We start from the raw sequence: 24009 nt of genomic DNA, 5'->3' as shown, positions 1-24009 counted from the left end.
TACATCCAACTCAAGAGGAACAATGAGACCACAGACTGAAGTATATGAGATTCGAATCTATTCAGACTCGGCTTGGCCCTGCACTGTGTTCAAAGCACACTGATAGATAGTGCCCAGTTCCCATATTGACAGCTTTTATCCAACGGTTCTCAGAATTTCAAAAAGAAGGCAGGAACTTACCCAGCCATAACAATGAAGAAATCCAGCCGGTTCCAAGTGTCTCCAAGGTAGCATTTCTTGCCAAAGATCCCCAAGGCCACCATTTTAAAAACCATCTCCATAGCAAAGAAAATGAAGATGAAATCGTCAAAAACCTGAAAGACCCATAAGAATAAGTGAGGTGGGGTTCAACTTGTCTCCATGGCTATTTCCCCTCCACCTTATACTTCACAACATTTTAAGCAAGTCTTAATTTCAATACTCAGAACAAACTGTCAGGTGCTGGTGTGGTTGCTCGAGAGCAAACAGGCAAGACTCCGACCTGTCTTTACCAGGCTTTATTATTAGTGCAAACTATTTACTGTGAAGAGCATCGCAAGTTCATGTCTGGCTCACTCGCTAGCAGAAACTGGGAGTGGGCGGTCCTTATACCTCCTCCAGCACAACAGCCGTGTGACCTCCAACCTTCTCCTCCATTCCCTGCGCCTAAACCTACTGTGCAGCATGGGTGCTGACAAAGGGGTACTTCCCTCCCCTCCAGTTTGCTCAGGCTTGGTGTTGAGGCTCTCCCTAGTATCCCCTGCTCCCACCACTTCCTCTCCACTGGAGGTGGGGCTTCCCTCCTCGCCAGAGGAGGAACTGCTTCGCAAGATTTTCGGAGGTTCCCTATAACACAACTGCCCTTCCACCTCCCGGCTCTGAGCTGATGGCAGTTCCCTGACACAAACATACACTGACATAGCATTCTTCTACACTGTATTTGGGGTGTTTCATTGTTGTAAATGGCAGCAGTCACTTCTTGTAGCAGCAATGTGGTCTAGTCTTGCATTGGGAAGCACAAAAGCAGATGTGCTGGTTCAGACAGACAAGCCAGAAGTATTGCCAAGGCAGGCAAGGAAGAGGGTGGCTACTTCTGTTGTAGGGGAGAAGGGAAGAAACAGCATTGTTGCCTGTGTTAATTGTGTACAGGGCAAAGGAAGGGAGATGGTAGAAGCCCACAGGAAGGTCTTGTGATAAACCAGTCTCCTGAGTTTTGAGAACAAAGGGTTCACCAATCTACTCTGAAGCAAGAGTGGCTTGGCAGTCTGAGAAACCCCAAGCGGGTGGGTTAGAGGGGGCAACATGGTGGTTCACCTACTGCCATTATGGAGAAGGAGTTACTTACCTGCAAAATTTTACATCTGTTGGAGAGGCAGTCCATATCATCACAAGGCTGGTACATCCCAAGGGTCACACAATTCAGTAGGATCACCATCATACTGACAAACTCAAACCAAGTGGGAGGAAGAAATAAAGTCAAGGAAAAACACTCAGCCACAAAGAGTGCAACTAAGTCCAAGTTCTGGCAGAATAAAAGCATTTAAAACACACACAAATCGCATACGCAACAAAAACAAATTCCTCAAACACCTCACTTCGGACTATGCAGCGGGGACACCACCGGACCAAAGGGGCTTCATACAAATTATACATCAGGTGGTAAATCTGTTCCTGAGTAAAACCACTTCAGATTGCTGATGGAGGAAGGAGGAAATCACATGGAGTAAAGCAAAGTCCTGTATGAATGCAAATCTGAATGCAATATTCAACATGAAAAACACAAACATCAATTTTTAAGCGTCTGATAAATCTTTTTAAAACCAGATATAATAAACATATTTTTTATGACATTCTGCATGCATAGGCTGGAAAGAACACCAGAACAGTAGGTTTATATGAGTACTATTCTTTCTTTCCCCTTTTTATAGCATCAATTTATTTTCTTTCCATCTCGCCCATTAAGAAAACTCAATAAACAACCCTCCCCCCTGCCCCACAAATGACAAAATATAACTCACAGTTACAATTCTCCTCACATTTATTATGGTTCACTTAGCATCAAACAACATCAACCAAAAGCAGTATCATTCAACACACTTGGTACAAACATATAAACCCTCTTCATGCATTGGCAGACAAGTGGGGTTGTGTGTTAACACCCCATGCCAACCACTTCCATGGGTTGAAGCCACGTCTGCAGCTAAGGAATCTGCCAAATGTATGTAGGTTTCAGCTCATGGGAACTGCCTATGTGAATTTGGCAGGTTGTCCTGCAGCTGACATGCCTTCAACTTGTGAGCAGCCTTGGAGAGGGTCAGGGCAAATGTGCATAGTTCTGCTCTCCTCCCTTGAGTGATCATTGCGATGAGTTTGACAGCGCCTGAAGAGGGCCAAGTTCAGAGGTTGTACTTCCAAACAATATTATTATTAATTGCCTTCCACATACATACAAGGCGAAGTACAAAATATAATAAAAACAGCTAAAAACCAGTTTAAAACAGCATGGAAAATAACAGCAAATTAATGTTAAAAACAATACAAAGTAGACACGCATGGCAGTGACACATTCATTCAATTGGGAAAGCTTGTTGGAAACAAATAATGTCATCCATTGTTTCTGGAAAGTGTGGATACCGGACACGAGAAATGCTATTCCTGCTCTGAGTTACTGCACTGGCATGAGGCTTCCATAAAACAATTGGATTTCTGCCTCCTATGCTGACTTCTAATTTGGTAAATTAATCCATCCATTATCAATACATCCCAATGTTTTGAGCCCTGTCCCCTTCTACTGGCGTTTCCATTTTTGTGCAATCTTTTTATTTCTTAAGAACTGCTGGATCAGAGCAAAGGCTCATCTAATCAAGCATCCTGTTTTCCACAGTAGCCAACCAGATATCTCTAGGAAGTCTACAAGCAGGGCATGAGCGCAACAGCTCTCTCTCCTGCTGTTGCTCCCCAGCAAACGGTCTTCAGAGGCATACTGCGTCTGATCCTGGAGGTCATCCTGACTAGTGGCCATAGATAGCCCTAACCTGAATTTGAATAATTCTCTTTTAAAGCTGTCCAAGTTGGCAACAACCATTACCACAAATTGTGGCAGTGAGTTCCATAGTTTAACCATGTGCTGCTTAAAGAAACACTTATTTTTTGTCTATCCTGAATCTCCCATCATTCAGCTTCACAGGATGCCCCTGGGTTTCTGTTTGATAATAATAATAATAGTAACAATAATAATAATAAAATTTTATCTGTATCTTTCTCCATACCATGTCATCTTCATCTCCATACCACAATTACTTGACTTTCTCCCCAAAACTCTTTCCCCATAGGGGAGTTGCTTCAGACCCTTAGGCATTTTGGCTGCCCCTTTCTGCATCCAAAATTCTGTAAATCATTTCTCAGCAGCAAATGAGGAAGATGTGCCTGCTTGAGGTATATGTCCACACCGAAGCAATAGATTGAAGAAATTAGAGAGGAAAGAATGGTTTGGAGGAATTGTCTGTCCTACAGTGGAGGCCAATGAAAACTAGATTGCTTTCAAATGATTATTCTCTTCCTCTCTTTCACAAGAAATTAGGGATACTAATTTCTTCCAATTGCCACACTGGAAGGAACAGAACACTGGTTCATCTAAACCGTTATTTTGCTCCCAACAGTGACCAAAGCTGGATGTAACTTCCATAATGGGCTTAATTATGCTACACTTTAACTAGGGGAAAAATATGTTTCTTTACCCCAGCTGGTAATCAGTAAACATCCTAAAGCATGAGGATTGATAGCCCTTGTAATTGTTTTCCATGTTGCCCTGGCAGATGCTTATCAGACTAAATGGCAAAACATTCATTTCTGGAGGCTCATACCAAGATAATGCCTAATAATCAATAGCCAGAGACTCGGAGTCATTTTATTGTAGTTTTCTTATAGTCCCCCCCACCCAAAATGACTTTGCAGATTTCACTAAATGCCACTTCTCCTTGTGTATTACGAAGCACTGGAAACACACAAAAGCATGGGTTATTATTTACACTCCTTTTTATTCTATATAATCCTGCACTGATTCTCCCCCTTCCCAGACTGAACTATCCTAAATCCAGATTTACATTTCTGCTAAAAGTTTTCTAAATTGCTGTTGCACTGGCAAGCAGCCCTAAATTCAATGAAAGTGCTTTAATGCCCTTTGTTTTGTAGCTTATACATTTAAATTTCATTTAAATGAGAATAAAGCCCCTATTATTCCTCCTTGTAAAGAGCTACCGAAACCCATGAATATTACAATCAACATCTATACAGATAAAAGGAGACTGGGTTTTACTAGAATGCACAGTTTTGAGGAAGATTTAAGATACACTGGAGTCTGTTGCTCAGTGGGAATAGCAAATAGGCTGAGCAAGATATAAGGAGAAGCAAATAGAGGAATGCAACTTGATAGTTCATTCCTGAATGCATTTACTTACCTGCTTCCTTCCAAACAGATGTGCTTGCAGCCTTATGTCCTAATCCTAAAGTGGTAAAGGATGCACATGCTACTGAATCTAATGGGACTGAATTGCATGTAACTGCCCTGATTCATTTTAAGACCATGAACACAGAAAAGCAAACACCCTTAGCGTATCTCTGGTTGGATGTGGTATTGCACTGATCATTGGTTTGGGGAAATTGGGAAGGCTGAATCCAGACCCCTGCTGCCCTTTGTCTTCTTCCCAAACACATCAACAAAGCTTTTAAGTCTGGGAAAATACACGTGCAGCAGCCCACTGTATGTATAAAAAGGTAAAGTTAAAAGGTAAAGGACCCCTGGACAGTTAAGTCCAGTCAAAGGTGACTATGGGATGCGGTGCTCATCTCGCTTCAGGCCAAGGGAGCCGGCGTTTGTCCACAGACAGCTTTCCGGGTCATTTGGCCAGAATGACTAAACAGTGGCCGCCATTTACCTTCCCACCACAGCAGTACCTATTTATCTACTTGCACTGGTGTGCTTCCAAACTGCTAGGTTGGCAGACGCTGGGACAGAGCAACAGGAGCTCACCCCGTTGCGCAAATTCAAACCGCTGACCTTCTGATCAACAAGTCCAAGAGGCTCAATGGTTTACACCACAGTGCCACCTGCTCCCACACGTGTATGTATAGTACTGGATTGAGTCTCCCATCCCAGTGATGTCCACAAACATACCCCATTTCTTTTGCCCATTTAAGTGATTGCTTAATTCAACACTATGGAGAAAGGAAAGGGCAGACACTTACGGATGTTACCATGGCAGGGCAAAACCTGCCCCCTTAACTCTGGACATTGTGGGCAGGAGAGGAAATCCCATGGAGGAGTGCAGTTAAGATGCATCTCTGAGAAGAAGACTCACTGAGAGAGACTCTCCATAAGTTCTTGAAATATACAGCTCCCTGCCCTTGGCTTCGTTTTTCCAATCTATATAAAGGGAATTGGGGACTTGCAGCATATGTTCCAGAAAGTTCTACATTTCTCATATAAGGTCTATACATAATTTACAGTGTACCCTCTTAAGTTCTAAAATAAGCAACCATAAAATGAGGAACTCCTTTCAACATAACTGTCCCGACATCTTGAATTCCTACTGGCATTGCAAAATAGGAACAGTTCCAGTTTCCATCCACCAAAAGCTTGGAACAAACATATGTACGTTCCCTCAGGGAAGAGAAGCTGGTAGCGGAACCTGATCTGCCTTGGCTTCGGTTTTTGTCCAGGAATGTTTCATCAGCCAAACTCAATGGTCCTCTGCCCTGCATTTTGCTCAGGAGAGGCAGCAATACACTGTGCCAGTTCTCCTTTCTGTGTTAAATTGTTTGAAGATTGCGAAAAAGCATTCCAGACTATCATTTGGCAGTCTAATGATGCAGAATGGATACTTCAATGGTGAAATGCACATAGATGACCAGGATAAGATCGCTGTAACTTTATTTTAATTTATACCAAATATATAAACCTCAGGACAGATACATAACTACAAAATGAGTAACACAGGTTGGTCAGATCAGCAGGATCTTCTCAGCAGTTACTTAAGCAGCAGACACCATCTAACTTTGACAGTCACATGGAAGCATGAAGCCTTTTCAACAGGGCAATCCTGTGCATGTCTACTCAAAAGTAAGCTCCATTGATTTCAATGAGACTTTCTTTTTAAAAAATAGTGAGTAAACGGGTTGGAAACTAATAGATTTTCCAAGTTGTGTGTGTGTAAAATTCCTTTTAAATGCTTCATCTGAGATGCAGAGAGCAGGAAGAGGCTTTTCTCCTGCTTCTGGACTTCCAGGGCCACTTGGCTGACCACTGTGAGAAACAAGATGCTAGACTAGATAGGCCAGCAAAGCTCTTCTCATATGCTAAGCCTCCATTTGCACAATACCTTGAAAGCATTATCATGCCACTTGAAACAGTCCTCGCTTCCATCAAAGAATCCTGGGAACTGTAGTTTGTTATGGGCCCTGGGAGTTGTTAGGAGACCCCTATTCCCCTCACAGAGATACAGCTCTAAGTATTTTAACAATCAATCCCTCTTCTCAAGTAACTTTGGGCATCACTTTCTGTTCCACCCTGTGGTCGACACACACAGCTCTGTTTCCATTCTGCTGCCGTTGGGTTTCTGCCAAAAACTATTCTATTCATCTTGCTGTCTGCTGTGGTGAAATTACATAAATTACGTAATGAATTACATTCGTTACATAAGTTACATTGCCGTTACATTATTCCACCCTATTCATTTCAGAGGAAACACAATGCGAATTTGGGCACAGAGACATAATCGATTATGTATCATTTGCAGGCAGTGAAAACCAATTGTATTTGCTGGATCGATCTTCATTCTGGACAATTTCCACTCCTGTTTTTGTCAGAATCCTCTGCTGTCCCTATGGGGCAGTGGGTGACTTTCACACACACCCTTCAGCCTGTGGCACCACAGGCAAAATTTAGCATAAATTGAGTGAAAAGGCGTATCAGTCATGGGGGGGCTTAAATATTTATATGACCAATTCCAGCATGTCCAAAAGGAATGACAAGAGATAAAAGAAGTCAAGTGAGAAAAATAGAACTTTGTAAATCTCTCTCCATGTCCTACCTAGTTAAGAACATTCAACTATTGGCTTCGCTTAAATTTAAACCCATCCGGACTACTACCTCTAGTAGCACGAGATGCTCATAGAAGTCGGTGGTCCAAAGTAGTGCATCAAAAACTACTTACATGTGGCCTCCAAGCACAGCATCTCCTGAAAGTGGGTCTCCCCAAGGCAAAAACCTTTATTGACCAGCACATGAAGGATATTGAGCAGCAGAATAATCTGGCCTATATTAAGAAATTTAGTGCTTGGTACGCTTATCTGCCCCCCTCCCACTTTGATTTTCGGGCACCTTATTTGTCTACCTTAACCATTCCAAAACTCAGGTGGGCCTTTACACTGGCCAGACTAAATATGTTACCCTCAGCTGTTCTTGAAGGTAGATATCAAAAAATTTCATTCGAGAACCGGCTCTGCCCCTGTGGAGCTGGCTACGTAGAGACTGTGTCACACGTTCTCTTGTCTTGCTCCCTATATAAAGATCTCAGGGAAGAGACCATCACGCCGCTCCTATCTGCCATCCCGGGCCGCTCTTGTGAAGCCAAATTGTTCTCACTCCTAGCCGACCAGAACAGCTCGACAACAGAGAAGGTTGCCAAATTTATCGAGAGAGCAATGAGACTGAGAGCTGCTATCTGAATGACATCAGTGTCGTCACCCGGATTCCTCGCCTAGGATCTTATTATTATTATAATTACATTTTATTATTATTATTTTATTACCTCTGCCAAGTTTTAAGTACTGAGATTATTAATTTATCTGCATCTGGTTATTATTATCTTTCTCCCTGTCCTGACCATCCCTCCGAGGTTATATTTATATTTATAATCTTTCAATTTGGCTGGTCTATTCACTTAACCGACCTGGAACAATCTATCAGAGAAAAGGCCGCCGCCCATGGGACAGAGGGTCATGGATGAATGATAATCCAGCTTCTACCTAGGGTTTTAATAGGTCATAAGATTTTATGGTAACTATATTCGTAATGTATTTTTGTCGGTGTTTGTCCTTTGATGCTATGGCCTGTCAGCTACGCAAATAAAGTCTATTCTATCCTATTCTCCATGTCCTATCCACCTACACACCTACACACACACACACACACACAGAATCAAGAGCGTTCAGAAAGGGTTAATTATAACTATCTGCTTCCTTCAATGTGTCTCACCACTGTCAGCCACAGGGACTATCTCTAGTCACCACGGCAACAAACTTGAACCAGGTTTATAATCCTGCTTTTTGCTGTATCTCATTCTCCACCCCTTTCTATTTCTCTTCCCCCTCGCCACCCCCCAAACCCTCTCCTGTATCTAAGCGTGTAATTAATTTCAACTTCTGACAAAGACGGTATTCAAAATCCACATCATTCAGTCAGAAGTTTCATTACTAATTAACTTTCCTCAGTTCAAGTTTTCTAATTAGCAATGAACTTTCCTTTTCTCGCTCCCACCATCCTGGCCGTCCACGTTCCTGCTGTTAATCTTTTTCTCTGTCCTGCTAAATCCCTCCCTCCCTCCCTCCCTTCTTTTCTTCCTCCTCCTCTCATTATTAGTTTGTATTTTGGAACCCAGAGGCATACAGAAGTCGGTAACCTTTTGAGACAGAGCTGGTCTCTATAGCTGGGCAGTATTTAAAATAAATAAATAATCAAAGCCAAGAACACAGGAATTGTCACACTGGATTAGACTGTCTGTTGGACCAATATCCTCTTTCTGGTGATGACATGCACCAGATGGTTCACAGGAACTTGCAAGAAACCCTGTTGTGAACGATTATGTAATCACGCACCCTAAGGGGAAGTTTCTTCCTAAAATACCATCCGTTTGCAGGTAGTCCATGTCCTTAAGGAAACAAAGGTTTATGTCTTATTTTATAATAACTTGTGACTGGAAGATGGACTACTCCAATTAAACCATAATTTACACACTCCACCTAAAACCCTTCTGCAGTTCTTCTTTCTGGATCAAATGCCTCCCCTCCTACTTTTCTCTTAGTCCTCTATTTCCTGCTGCATTGGTTCTGCTCCAGTAGCTCAGCACCTTATTCCCACATAATACAAATGAATAAATAAAATGATGGTCCGGAAAGGAAGACCATTAATTTTAATTTCTCGGCGAAAGTCACTGCAGTTGGTTCCATCTGAAAGAACATGTATGAACCAGATTCATAATTCCCTTTCCATTTTGGTGACAATTACTGCCAATCGCCTCTTGCTTCTCCCCTCAGCTACTGATTGGCTCGGATCCAGCTGTGACTCTTAATAAGGCCATCATTTCTATTCTGAAATATATGGGTAGAGCTTGGGACTGTCAACTGCTAAAAGCCATAACATCTGAGACACTTAAAGAGTCCCAGAAACATTACAGGTCATAAATGGGGAGTGAACATAAAACAGTGATAATGCATACGTGCGTCAGCATCAAATTCTGTAACATATCCCTGAGCTAACCCCACCTCAATCTATTTTTAAAAAACCTTTTCATCGTTTCCTAGTAGTTTGGTTCATGGGTGTGAACGTTGTGATCCAGTACACTGAATGCTATACTTAGACCTGGAAAAGCTAGGTTCATATCTTCACTTAGACTCACGCCAACGTCAAACAATCCTTTTTTGTGTTAAAAAAATTACTTAAATAATGCAGACGGAATCCAGATAGAAAAGAAATCCTGATAACACTTAACTGAGGAAAACAGAGCAGAAGCAGTATATCAACTGAAGAGATTTATACTTTTTTTACTTCAGACTTTGTATATAACAGAAAGACATTCAACCAACCAGACAGAGGAAAAGCTCCTCCACAACAACACATACACCCCTTGGGTAGCTAACACTCGGAACAGAACTAACCCTTAAATTACACACTGAATGTAGCCAGAAACTTCCAGCATTTTGCACTCCACCAGATCTCCCTGGCTAAAAAATCATTTGAACTTTCTATGCATGTATTTTTGTAGGTGTTTTTCTCTTTAAAATACATGCCAGTGCTGATTTGGCCCCCATATGTGTATTTTAATGAGACAAACATCTACACAAACACACACAAACAGCACAAATCATGCGAGGCCCACAGCACAATTAATTCATATCTGAGGTTTATTCACAAGTACTAAACTTAAGAATTGTTAGGAACAGCCATCACACAAAGCACTGGATCTCAATCCAACTTCTGCTACCTGTAATATAAAGAGACTAATGACCTTCCTGATTGGATTATTGGACCAGAGAGGAGCAATAGATGGGCAGCAACTAGCCCACCAAGGCCTTTCTTCTAGGAAAGCTTTCATCACGGGTATAGCACAAAGCATCTACGTACACGCACAGCAAATTTAAATAGGTCTTAATTCACAAAACCCCACATAGCGTCTTAAGGACCACCTGATTCCTTATGCTCCACTTCAGTCATGGAGATCCTCTGATGGGGCACTGCTGGGATTTGCTCAGCCTTTATTAAGACCAGGTTTTTCATGTGACGGGCCCTGCCCTGTGGAACTCCCTGCCAGTAGAGGCTCAGCAAGAATAATCCCTGCCTACTTTCAGACATCTCCTGAAAACTGACTAACAAAGGCCTCTGAAACGTGGATTTCTTTTTCCCAACCAGTTTTCAAAATAAAATACAGCAAAGCATCCTTGGTAGCTTATTGGCCCTCTATTGTCTCTTCTCATAAAAGAACCTAGACAAGGAACAGGATGCCTTGAGTTTACTGCAGGACAGTTAATATTTCATTTAGAGCAGAAGTAATGGCTTGTGGTGTGAATGTTAAATCATCAGACAATTCTAGGCAGTGAAGGGCTCTGCTATGTCTCCTGTGGCTGCCTTCTCACCATTTTACTGACTTTCCACTCATCCTGTTGTCCTCTCTCTCTCTTATCCTGGCCAGTTTTCTATACAATACAGGTGACAGCATGACAAATCCTCCACCACCAGCACAGTCTGAATCTGTCAGTCTGGGTGAATAGGAATGTCTAATTTATTTTCCTTCTCAAATACCCTTCTCTTGCGGACAAAGGCTTTCTTTGCCTATGTACTTGGGGCAGTGGTTGTGAGGGGGGGAGGGGAGTAGGCTTTCAGTAGACACCAGGTCTCCTCACTCCTCTGCAACTGGGTGGGGAGTGGAGACCAAGACAAAACATTTTTCAACCTCTGTGGTTTGAGCAAACACGTTGTCAAAGTCACTTACCTCATTTATACCTCTCGGCTGACTCTGACATGGGCCCCATCTGCATTCTACATTTAAAGTAGTACCATACCCCTTTAAACAGTCAGGGGCTGGAAGCAGCAGGGAGCCGTGTTCGCTGTTTGACCTGCCCTAAGCTCGCCAGCAGCTCCAGGTCAGTGCTGAGGTAAGATGCAGCAGCTAGTCCAGTAGGCTTTTGTAAATGGAATGGGTAGAGAGAAAGAGACAACATTCCATCCTTTGCCTGGGTTGCACTGGTGAATGCCCTTTACCAATGTACACGTGTGCCCTTGTTTAGTCTTCTGAACCTGTCAAGGTCTTTCAAGTCCATAAACCACGATATCCTTTCAGATCACCTGGCTGGATTGGAAATACAGTGGTACCTTGGGTTAAGTACTTAATTCGTTCTGGAGGTCCGTACTTAACCTGAAACTGTTCTTAACCTGAAGCACTACTTTAGCTAATGGAGCCTCTTGCTGCTGCCACCGCGCAATTTCTGTTCTCATCCTGAAGCAAAGTTCTTAACCCGAGGTACTGTTTCTGGGTTAGCGGAGTCTGTAACCTGAAGCCTATGTAACATGAAGCATGTGTAACCCGAGGTACCACTGTAGATGGAGTTGCTCTGCAGTGTTTCTGTAGGTTTCAGAAGAACATAGGATGCTGCTTTATATTTGGTCAGAGTGTTGGTCATCTAGTCCACTGCTGCCCACTCAAGCTGGCAGCATCTTCTCCAGGGTCTCAGGCATTGGTCTTTCATGCCACCTGCTACCTGATTCCTTTAACTGTAGATGCCAGCAGGGACTGAATGTGGGGTTTTCTGCATGCAAAACCTGTGTTCTGAAAATGAGAAATGCCCTTTTCCTACTGCCAAATGGCCCTAAAGTATTGTTGGGGGAACTCCTGTTCTACGCTTTGGGAATTGCCCTGTGGTTCTGTCTTCTTCCATATGCTTTTAAAACATTTACACTAAACCACTGTTGGAGGTTATTAGGGAATTTGGAGCTTAGTGTCATCAGTATGCTGATGACTCCTCGTAATAGTTCTCATTTTTCTCAAATACCAATGAGGCAGTGGAATCCCTAAGCTGTTGTCCAGAATTAGTAATGTGCTGGATGAGGGCCAATAAAAGAAAACTTGGCACAGATCAGGCTGAGGTGATGACAGTTAGTGGGGCTTTAGATGACGGAACTGGTGAATGGTGTACTCCAGATGAGAGTTTTATACCTTCTGTCAGAGCACAGGAACTTAGGAAGCTGCCTCAATAGTCAAACTAGCTCAGCATTACCCATGCCAGCCACACCCTCTCAAGATCTCTCTTGGATTGCATTATAAGCAACATCTCCATCTTGTACACAAAGTGTTTCCTTTTCATACAGCACTCTCATAAGATGTAATTATGGCCACCAACATGGATGGCTTTAAAACAGAATTAGACGAAGTTATTGGAGGAGGAGACTATCAATGGCTATCAATGCCACAATGGCTACGTTTTCCCTCCACTGTTGAGGGCAGCATGCCTCTGAAAAACAGTTGCTGGGGTATCACAAGTGGAGAGAGCAATCAGGCCCTACTTTTAGGCTTTCCATAGGCAACTGATTGGCTAGGATGAGAAATGGATGCTGGTTTAGATAGGCCTTTGGACAGATCCAGCAAGGTTCTTCTTGTACAGGAAGTCCTGTTCCCTTTTGCATCTGGCCACCTTAGCTGGTGTCGGTCTTCAGGATTTACAATGCATGTTTACTTGGAAGTCAAGTCCCAGTATGTTCAATGGGGCAAGCATGAATAATGATCTGCTGATCTATCCTATGGAGCAAAATGTCTTGGCTGGCCATGAATTGGCCATTGTCTAGCCCTGGCCCAGTACCAAAGCAGTTTTTTTGATAAAATTCCAAGCCAGGATTTATACAATAAGTCTGCTTTCTTTCTATCAACACCTGTGGCTGGAAAATAATCCAGTTGGCAGACCCAATTCAAATTCTGAACTTCGGTTGTTATGCATCTTTCCTTTGTGAGATCAGCACAGCAGCAAAAGCAACTTTACTTGAGGGCATCACCCAGAGAAGAATAACCACTGAAATAGGTATTTCTGTACTCATTCTGTTTGGTGAGGAAAAGAACCAAGAGCTAAGGAGTGTCTTAGCTTTGCTGATATATCATTATCATCTTTGACTGCCTGCCTGCTTTACAGCCTAACAGGTAACTTCATTTTCTATTAAAAGATTACTATTTGTCCTAATATCTTTAGCTATTTGTTCAGCAGATGCCTTTTTGAGCATCCTAAAATCCCTCAGACTATTCAGCTGGCAAAGTTAGTCTCTTCCATTAGCCACACTTCTTGAATTTTTCATGTGTAAAGGATATTTCTTTTGGCCTGGATAAATTCATGTGCATGCTCACATAATCGCTGAAGGGGATTCCCCATGCTTTGCTTGTTTTGTTCTGACAGCCTCCTTTAACAGTGATGCAACTCTGTGTTGACTCCAGCAAAGTTTGACAGAAATGAGCCTCTAATTAGATCTTCAGCTGCCTCCTTGCTGACTGTGCATTTTAAAGTTCCCAGTTTTCCTCCTCCAGGCCATTCCCTGCCTCCTCATCCCTCCAAAGTTTAGCACTGGTATGAAGAGTGATCTTTCTCTTCCCATTTTTCTGGGCTTCTTCCACAGTTTGCTCTTTCTCTCCCTAGCCACCCTTTCTAAAGTTGCAGGTGTGGGACTCCCAATCCATTTTATCCCTTCACTTGATTTTTAGTGCACTTTCTTCCTCCCTCTTCAATTCATTCACATCCACAGCCAAGTTGCTTAGGAACAGATGAAGTTGCCTTATGCAGGAGGGTTACCAACTTTTGTTTTTGCTGGCATTTATTTATTGCATAAGGGACGTGGGTGGCGCTGTGGGTTAAACCACAGAGCCTAGGACTTGCCGAGCAGAAGGTTGGTTGTTCGAATCCCCGCAATGGGGTGAGCTCCCGTTGTCCGGTCCCTGCTCCTGCTCACCTAGCAGTTCGAAAGCACGTCAAAGTGCAAGTAGATAAATAGGTACCACTCCAGCGGGAAGGTAAACGGTGTTTCCGTGCGCTGCTCTGGTTTGCCAGAAGCGGCTTAGTCATGCTGGCCACATGACCTGGAAGCTGTACGCCGGCTCCCTTGGCCAATAAAGCAAGATGAGCGCCACAACCCCAGAGTCAGCCATGATCGGACCTAATGGTCAGGGGTCCCTTTACCTTTACCTATTTATTGCATCTATATCCCATATTTCTTCCAAGGTGCTCAGTGGCTGCCCCCACTTTTTATCCAAATAACAACTCTTCCAGGTAGGTTAGACTTAGTGATTGTTACTGATCCAAGCTCACTGTCAGGGAGGGTTTCAAGAGCAGGTCAGCAATAGTTCACAAACTATCAGTAAAGTTAACTTTTATTCAAAGAAACGAAACAGCACAGGCCTAGTGAGCACAGCAACTCATTCCAGTAGATCTTGCCCCAATGAGTCAGTTGCAAGGACTGAATGCCCTCGCTCTCCCACAGCTGCCTAAGTCTCCTTTTCCTCTGGGTCTTTCCCAAGCAATCTGAAACTCTGATGGCTTGGTCTGTCTATGCTGCATCCTCTTCATACCCCTATGGGTTCTGGGAGACCAGAGGAGAGGGGAGCTGGTTGCAGCAGGAGAGGGAGACCCCCCTGGCTTCTTCAGCAACCTGCCTCATCTTTGCCTTTTAGCCCTCCTCCTTTCCAGCCTTTGCTTCTTCCTCTGATTCTGGCTGCTCTATGCCACAGACTCGTTCTGTTCACTAAACCCTATTACCTCTTCAGCTTCCAACACCTCCTCCTCCCAGTCCAACTCCTCCTCCTCCCTCTGACCACTCATCACCGTCCCACCACCAATCCACTGGCACTGAGCCTTCTTCCCTTGGGGTTTCCATGGAGGTTTCCCAGATGGTGCCTCCCACCACTTCTCTGCATCCAGCCTATCTATTACAGTCACGCAGTGAACTTCATGGCTGAGTGGGGATCTGAAGCTGGGTACTCCTGATCCTAGTCTAGCACTCTTAAGCAATGCACTGCAGTGGGCCACTCCACTGTTTTTCATAGTAGCATAACCACCAGACACCAACAGGTAATAACACTCAACTCCAGAGGCAGTAGAACAGGCTAGACCATTTTTTAATAGTAGTCTGGCAACTTCTGCCTTGTATTGTTGAAAATCATGTAAAAAAAATTTGTGCTGCTGGTTTTAGCTTGGGAACTGTTATAAACAAATGAATGGGAAAAGCATACTGGAGGAGAAGGAAAGCTTTCACACACTGAAAACTTGGAGGATTCCAAGGGCCAAGTTACACAGTTTACATTTTGTAAATTCAAATGCTTGTTTTCCCTGTATACTACACAGGTTGCATTTCTGCTATTTCTTATTTTTTTACTGGATATGCTGGTTCAGAAACATTTCCTCCCTGAGAATGCGCTTGGGCAAACTTGTTCTTGCGGTGCAGTGGAAATTCACACCCACATCTGCAGACTTCACCTTGATGTTGCTGCTACAAAAGGAAATAACCCAGCTTCTTGAATCATATGGCAAGGAATTCTATTTGCAGGATTAGTTACTAGCTTAATGTGATTATAGCTTTACTGTATGCAGATGTATGGAAGTGAGAGCTGGACCATAAAGAAGGCTGATCGCCGAAGAATTGATGCTTTTGAATTATGGTGCTGGAGGAGACTCTTGAGAGTCCCATGGACTGCAAGAAGATCAAACCTCTCCATTCTTAAGGAAATCAGCCCTGAGTGCTCACTGGAAGGACAGATTGTGAAGCTGAGGCTCCAATACTTTGGCCACCTCATGAGAAGAGAAGACTCCCTGGAGAAGACCCTGATGTTGGGAAAGATGGAGGGCACAAGGAGAAGGGGGCGACAGAGGACGAGATGGTTGGATAGTGTTTTCGAGGTTACCAGCATGAGTTTGAACAAACTGCGGGAGGCAGTGGAGGACAGAGGTGCCTGGCGTTCTCTGGTCCATGGGGTCACGAAGAGTCGGACACGACTAAACGACTAAACAACAACAACAATGCAGATTTTCAGCCTGTTGACTGTTGTTAGCCATCAGCCAGCACTCCATGTATCAGCATTGGTGACCACATGCTTGAGGCGGCAGATAATTTTGTCTTCCTGGGTTCTAGCATAACTAGCAACTTCCTCATTAATGCTGAGCTGGACAACTACGGTAATGGCTCATCTCTCCAAGCGGGTATGGGAGAATGCAATGCTAACATCCAATACCAAGGTGATGGTCTACCAGGTTTACATGTTGAGCACGCTGCTTTGTGGAACTGTATTGCGGGCAACTTACAACCGTCAGGTGCAAAGCCTTGACACCTTCTACAAGGGTACCACATGGCAGGACAACGTTTCAAACAAATGTGCTCCCCCAAGCCCACATTCCCAATGTTTGAACTCCTACCTCAGTGACATCTATGCTGGCTTGGTCATGTCCACAGAAGGAAAGAGGGCAGGATTTCCAAGGATGTGCTCTATGGGGAGATGGCTTCAGGTACTAAGCCCATTGGCAGACCAACGCCATGCTACAAAGATGCCTGCAAATGTGACATGAAGGCGGCCAACATCAACTCTGCCATGTGGGAATTCCTTGCAGACAATCACAGTGTCTGGAGACAGGCAGTCAGGGCATGTTTCCATAGCAGTGAGCAGGAGCTACAACCTCCAATACTTTGACTTCACCCCTCAAAATGCACTCCTCTATTTTCTCCCAAGACAGATGGGTGTCAGCAACAACTATTGCTATATCTGTGCATCATCAAAAGATAATCATGAATTTTATTTAAAATACTTACATCCTGTAATATCTTTATAGGATATTTTAGGTGATGATAAAAGCAATTAAAAGTAGACATTAAAGTTGGAAGCTTAAATTCTACACAGGATTTAATATATCTTATATTCCCCATAATAATCCCGCAATGCCCATCTCCACAGGCAAGAACATAACTACTTTTACTTAAAAGTAAGTTCCATTGTGCTCCAGAACACTTGCTTAGATTGCAGCCTTCAATCAATAAAGGTTCTCCTAATTTGTGGTGTGTGAAGCGGCTCCTATTTTTTCCTGGCATTATTGAAATGGCTCTTTAATAAGTCATTTCCTGTTCCCTCCTGGGCCACGGCCATTACTGAAATTGGCCCATTAATCAATCATTTCCTGATCTCTCCTGGCAAACCAGCCCTGTAATTAATTGTTTTCTCTTTGCAGCCAAAGCAATCACACCAGTTGCTTTTTATTTTATTTTTTATTAGTGCAATTGCAATGTAGCAGGAAAAAATGAAATAAAAATGTGATTTTTAAAAGAGTCATAATTCCAGCTTTTGGAGAAGAGACTACACAGCAGGATATATAATGCAGTGTAATCAGGAAATGGAAGGCAAGAGATGTAGAAAGGTAGGTTTTCACCAGTCATGTCATCAACTGCCTCATAAACTAATCTTCCCACCAGACAAGGTGGCACTGCAACAAGTTAGAAAGGCTTCCAGAAACAAAGTCCTTAATGAGAGATGAAAACACAAAAACACTGAACTAGAGCTGTTCAGCAGTGACATAATTTGCCTTTGCTATGACAGCCTTCCCCAATTAGGTGTCCTCTAGAGCAGGCATCCCCAACCTGCGGCCCTCAAGATGTTTTGGCCTACAACTCCCATGATCCCTAGCTAACAGGACCAGTGGTCAGGGATGATGGGAACTGTAAATCAAAACATCTGGAGGGCTGAAGGTTGGGGATGCCTGCTCTAGATGTTTAGAACTCCAATTCCCATCAGCAACAGCCAGCAGGTTTAGTTGTCAAGGAAGTTGGGAATTGTAGACCGAAACATGTAGGAGGCACCAGGTTGGAGAAGGTAACAGGGTGAGCCCATGCTGTAAGTTCTACAAAAAGGTTGTGAGCTATGAAATGCATTTGAGGCCTAAACTGTTGACTGTCTTCCTATTTACAAAAGCTTCCCTGCTTAGTTGTCTCTAGGCAATTCTCACTTACCACAACTGACCAGGCAAGTGGCTGTTTGTAAGCCTGCACTGATATTAGGTATCCTGAAACTACAGCCTGATTAGAAGTTTCTAGGATCTCCTAAAGGCAGGCAAAGATGGGCCAAAGTTATATCTCAGCAGGCAGAATATATTAAAGGCATGAGACAATGACTATGAAATTATAATTGAAAATTGTCAAATGAGTTTAGCTAGATAAGTGGAGGACTTTATTTTCTTCACTGCTACTGAGAATCTCCCAATTTCTCTGAAAACTCTCTTTTGATTCTTAGCAAGTTAGGAAAAGGACAATCCAAAATTCCTGAAGCACACCTGCTTGAAGTGGTTTAGAAAAAGGATTTCTACAGACAATGGTTTAGTGACGAGAATAGTTGAAAATTGGAAACAGTTATTTTGGACTGAGGAAACCAAGGCTTCCCACTATTCTGATGTGTTTGTTGGCCATTGTTTGTTTATGCCATTACTTAACAAGCCACAAGTTAATGACAACCTGTCCCAAAGATGATCACTTAAATCATAGCTAGTTTCTCCAAAGCTTGCTTTATTTCCCAGCTACTCTCGCCTCAGGCCTTTGTAGTCAGATGAGTGTCTGGGGTGCATGGTCAAACACAGTACGGTTAGAAAAGGGTGTTGGGTTAAAGCAACCCAAGTTTCTCAGCCAACAAGAAACCCGTGCTTCATATTGTGGTTTGCTGGTAAACAAACCATAGTTAACCTGATAAACAGGCTTCACATACAACACTATTGGTTGTAGCCAATGCTAATCATTCTCAAAGTAGTCCCACTGACATTAAAGGCCATCAGTAATGTGGGTCCATTAATTTTAATGAGTCTGCTCTGGGTAATACTTAGTTGAATACAACCACATGCTCCAATTTAAATAAAACATAGTTTAATAAACCATGGTTTAGCATTATGTGCAAACCAAGTCAGAAGAAGCAAGTGCCACTGGACTGCCACTCAAGCAAAGGCACTGCTTGTGAGAACTAGCTCTTCCATGTGAGGGCCATTCATGTGACTGAGGCAATTTGTGTATTCATAGTAGCTCAGAACAAAGGCCACCACAACTCCACAAAACATTATGGCTAAGCAGACAGCCATAGTGCAGAGGAGCCAATTCTCACAATTAGTGCATCTTCTGCAACAGTTCTGCAAGGGCAGCACCACATGTTATCATGGTCTCTCTATGTAGGGGACACCTTCAGTTTGAACTGGGGCTATGGATTCAACTTGCCTGTATAACAGGAACAACAAGACATAATCATGTATAGTTAATGGAGCTGTCAAATATCTTGGCAGCAGTCGGGGTCCAGCTGACCCAGATAAAAGCTTGACCTAGTGACCATAAGAAGAGGAATCAAGATGCTGCTCAGAATTGTTTGGCTTGCTGCAGATTTGAAAACAATCTAGCTCAGCCAGGGCCAAGGAGACAAACAGACTGACAACTAAAAAACTACAAACCCCATTCTTCCCCCACAATCAGGCTACAACTCAGATCAGCTGGACATGTGAAAACATTACATCTTGTTCACCTGTAACACATTTATGAAAATCGTAATTCACCTTGGGAATGTGCTACTGTTGCTCTTACTTTCAAAAAAAGGAACTGTTACATAAGGAGATTTACAGCATATAATGGGCACTCAAGCAACTCATTTGGGTAACTGAAGTCTCCTATTATTCATACGAGCAAGTACTTTAGGCTTGCTTATTCATTTCATTTTTATTTATTTATTTTCACATTCTGCACTCACCATCCTGGTCCTGATTTCAGAGTCTGTGTAATTTGCCAACTTGATTTATAAGCTTCTTATCTGAAATTTGCATTCATAGTGCACATTTTTTCTTCATAGTCATTTGCAGAGAAAAGGGGCCTCGAAACTACCACCCAAATCATGTCCCTCTTTCCTTATTCTGCTTCTCCTCCTCACAACCCCCCTCTAGCCCCTGTTGCCTCCTCGGCCTTTGCCCCATTTCAAATGACCAACCAGGGATTACCATGTCTATGGGGCATATGAAAAGTCTGATTAATGATGCAATCCTTTGCAAGTCTATGTAAGTCCTCTTTAATTGTATATGAAATATTTATAGACAGCTTTGAAGTCTAAAGCCCTCTCAAAGGTGGCACACAGAAGAAAAGCCATAGAAAATAATTACAATTAATGAATAAAAGCCAGGAACAATTTAAAAGCCACAAATATTAAAAGCCAAAATACAGCTAAATCCATCAGCCACAAAATAAAAGAAGTCATCAAGAGAAAGCCAGGGAAATAAAATGGTTCTTTAGGGTTCTTCAATGGATCCCAGATGGAAGCACATTCAAAATTTGTGGGGTTGCTAAGCTCAATGGGTCTTCCTCCCAGGTAAGCACAATAGGGTTGCAGGCTACGGAGAGTTCTCTAGGATATGAAATCGTATTCTGTCTCCATGAGCAGATAACGCTTTGAGATGCTCTATTCAGATTTCAACCAAGAAGGTGGGCAAAGAAAAGGTATATGGGAAGAGAGAGACTGTCATGCATTAGACAGGCACACTCATGAGATGTCCAGTATGTTGTGTGACTGCAGGCCACTGACCAGTTAAAAATTGGCAACATGGTCCAAAGGCCAGCAAAGAATTTTGGTTCCAGTTTAAGTGTAATCCCAATTCCCCTTATTCCCCAATTCTGTCAGCAGAGGCAGAATAGGTACATAAATATTATTTAGCTTGACCTTCAAATGCATACATGTTAGCCTTTATAATTTACCATCATTAATTAGGGCTACAATTCAATATACCTCTCTACTAAGTTTCTAAAAGCATATATTTCATCTCACTGCTATGCATTTTAACCCACATCTACTACTTATTGATCTACAACATTTTTCCAGGAAACTGGCAATCCTGGGTGTTGGGTGGGGAGAGCGGGAAGGAAAGATCCTAAACATGTAGGTAGAAAAGCCCTAATAATAATGCTAAGCAGAAATGCTTCCAGAATAATTCAGTACAGTTGTCAACTTTCTTTTAATACAAAGTAGAATGAAGGTGTTGGGTAAAATTTTAATGTAAGGATCAATTGAAGTTTGCATTTCCTGGATTTGGTGGCATTTAAATTGCAAATTCCTTCACCTCAACTCTGAGCTGGATCTAGGCAGTGGGCATAAGAATTACTTACCTGTACTGGATTTCAACTTATTTTTTGTATGTGCTATTGTTGTTTTACACTGTTTTAAGGTATGTAACTGTTGTCTAATTTTTTATATATATTCAATCATGTAAGCTTTTTTTATATGCGGGGTGTATTTATGTGTTTTATAGTGTAAATCACTTTGGGATGCCCCAGTTCACCTCACTTGGTATGTTATTCTTCTTCTGATTGCTTTTTCCAACTTTGATTGGCTTGCCAAACTGCAAAGAAATGACCTTCCCATCAGCATCCTAGTATAACTGTGCCAATGTATTATGCACATGTAGGACTGACTTTGAAAAATTATCAGAAACTTCAGCTGGATCAAAATATGAACTAATAGGAGTTATTATTGTTATGCAATAAGATATAATAACTCCCATTAGTAACCAGACTAATTAGTAACACTGGTAATCTGACTAATTGCCTTGACTATGAAACGTTTTCTCAAGGAAGATCCACTAGGTGTCTGCTTTGCTACCTTTCAGAAACCGGGTGAAGATTGCTCTGTTTATTCCAGCTGTTTCTTAATAGGTTGTGATTCAGGAATATTTTTAATGCAGATTGTGCTTAAGGTCGCTGCTGTTTCTACTTTGCTTTGCTTTTACTGTTGGTTAGGGATGTGGTTTAATTTTATTCACTGCTGTAACATTTTTTTACTGCTGTGATATATATTTATTTTCTTGAGAGCCACTTCAAAAGCCGCTTGTGGCAGAAAGGTGGCATAAAAATATTTAATATAAATAAACAGTATGGGAAGGAGAGTAATTTTATGCTTGTTAGTCACAAAGAATTAGTATGATTAAGAGGCAGGATATAAATATTTTAAATGGTTCAAATGTTAGAATGTTCCTTATGAATAGGAACTCATCTTTCAGGAATTCCTGAGGTTCCCATTTTAGAAGGTGAATATGCTTTGTGAATAGGGAGACCCTTTTCTAGAAGCCCAACAGATCCTTTTTAAATCCCTACTTCTCTTCAGCATCTTTCAGTGCATTCACTCAGTCTCTAATTCATTTTATCCAGATGGTTCAAGATATATAGAACTGGCAAGATTTCAAAACAAAATGCTATTTTTGTTTTTAGAGGATATATCTGTAAGGCTGGCCCCAGAATAATTTAACTAGAACAGTTGCTAGTAAGTAGTAGCCACTTTCCTTAACAACAACAACAATTACCAAAGACAATTTGGCAATTTGGAAAACAGCCTGCCTTCACTTGAGGCACTTCATGAACTTGGGGCCCATTCAAGGCTCCTTTTTCACTCCCCCAAATCACTGTTGGGCTTTTTAAAAAATGGCTGTAACTTTTTTCTTTTGACAGAAGAGCATGAAATTTGCAGGCATGCTACCCCCCTACAGAGTATATAAATCCTGTCAAATTACAGACAAATAAGTCCAGGGGGGAGGGTTGTGCTGAGCACCTTTAAGGGTTGATTTTAAAACTTTTAAAGATTGGGGCAAAATTGAATGAAATTTGCAGTTAAGTTTACTCCTTCCGAGGACATGAATTCTGCTAAATTTCAGAAGGATACCTGCAGGTGTTTGCCCCAAAGTCAGGCTGGTGCAACTGTAGAGATGGTAAATAAGGAATCACTGAGACTATCCTTGTGTTCTGTGGGCAATTTTGTCTGAAAACTACAGAATGAGAGAGGTGCAAGACAGCTGCCAAATTGCAAACTGTAGATTCAGGAGATTTTGTGTTAGGTGCCTTTAAAGTTGGTTTTCCCTCTGGCATTTCTCTGCTTGATGTTAACCCTCCCCTCCCCACGCCCTGACATTATGGTGTTGTTGTAAGTTAGAAGGCATAACTTTCACTTTCAGTAGGTACCGTATTTTTCGCCCCATAGGACCCAATACTATTAAAAAAAATAGCCTCATTACTAGAGAACCAGATCACTGTTTTTTAAAAGGAGTTGTTGGAGGGAATCAAGGAAACTATAGACACTACAGCCCAACCACTGTCCAAGATAAATAACTGAGAAACCTAAAGTACCTAAAGTACTCTATATATATATATATATATATATAGAGAGAGAGAGAGAGAGAGAGAGAGAGAGAGTGTGATGTGTCAGGCTTTGTTGGTTCAAGAAAGCCTTCCTCGGGTTTATTAATTTCAATGGGCCTACTCCAGGCAGGACTTAGTTGAATGAAACCTATAATTATATAATAATAATTACATTTTTCAGTCACTTTATGCAATAAAAAGTCTCAAAGCAACTTGACAAGGTAAAAAGCAACACATAATAGCAATTTAAGACCCAATAAAATGTAAAACCATGAATACTACAAAAGAGATAAAATACTTGCACTGCAATGCATTAATAAGGACAAGTCCTACCTATAGAGAATGTTTTGCCTTAAAAAAATCGTGATCCTTAGGAGTTCTGAATTATGACATTCTTTTGGATCAGGCATCTCAAAATGGAGACTGGTGTTGATAAGAAAGGGTGAAGCAAAACCAGGTTATGTGCCTTGCAGAATGCTTTCCCACAAAGTGGCTAAGGGTGGCCAGCTAATATATCTATATAATCATGGTGCAGGCAAAGATGCAGCTAATAAAACCACATC

The 24009-nt window shown here is 42.1% G+C and overlaps 1 protein-coding gene across 4 annotated transcripts in view; it reads right to left on the bottom strand.

The window, feature by feature from the left end:
• The window catches only part of CACNA1I (calcium voltage-gated channel subunit alpha1 I), a 292566-nt gene that overhangs the window by 151163 nt on the left and 117394 nt on the right, over positions 1 to 24009 (bottom strand). For all 4 annotated transcript variants that reach the window (XM_081877575.1, XM_081877574.1, XM_081877577.1 and 1 more), the window contains exons 3-4: positions 1325 to 1437; positions 181 to 314 (exon numbers count right to left, since the gene is read on the bottom strand). In XM_081877575.1, coding sequence (XP_081733701.1) covers positions 181 to 314; positions 1325 to 1437 — 247 coding nt within the window. The remainder of the gene's footprint in view (positions 1 to 180; positions 315 to 1324; positions 1438 to 24009) is intronic.

This window comes from Podarcis erhardii (genome assembly GCF_964252035.2).
Source record: "Podarcis erhardii genome assembly, chromosome: 10".
In the NCBI taxonomy this organism is placed as follows: Eukaryota; Metazoa; Chordata; class Lepidosauria; order Squamata; family Lacertidae; genus Podarcis; species Podarcis erhardii.
The sequence above is the reverse complement of the archived record's forward strand: the minus strand, read 5'-3'. Positions and strand labels throughout refer to the sequence as shown.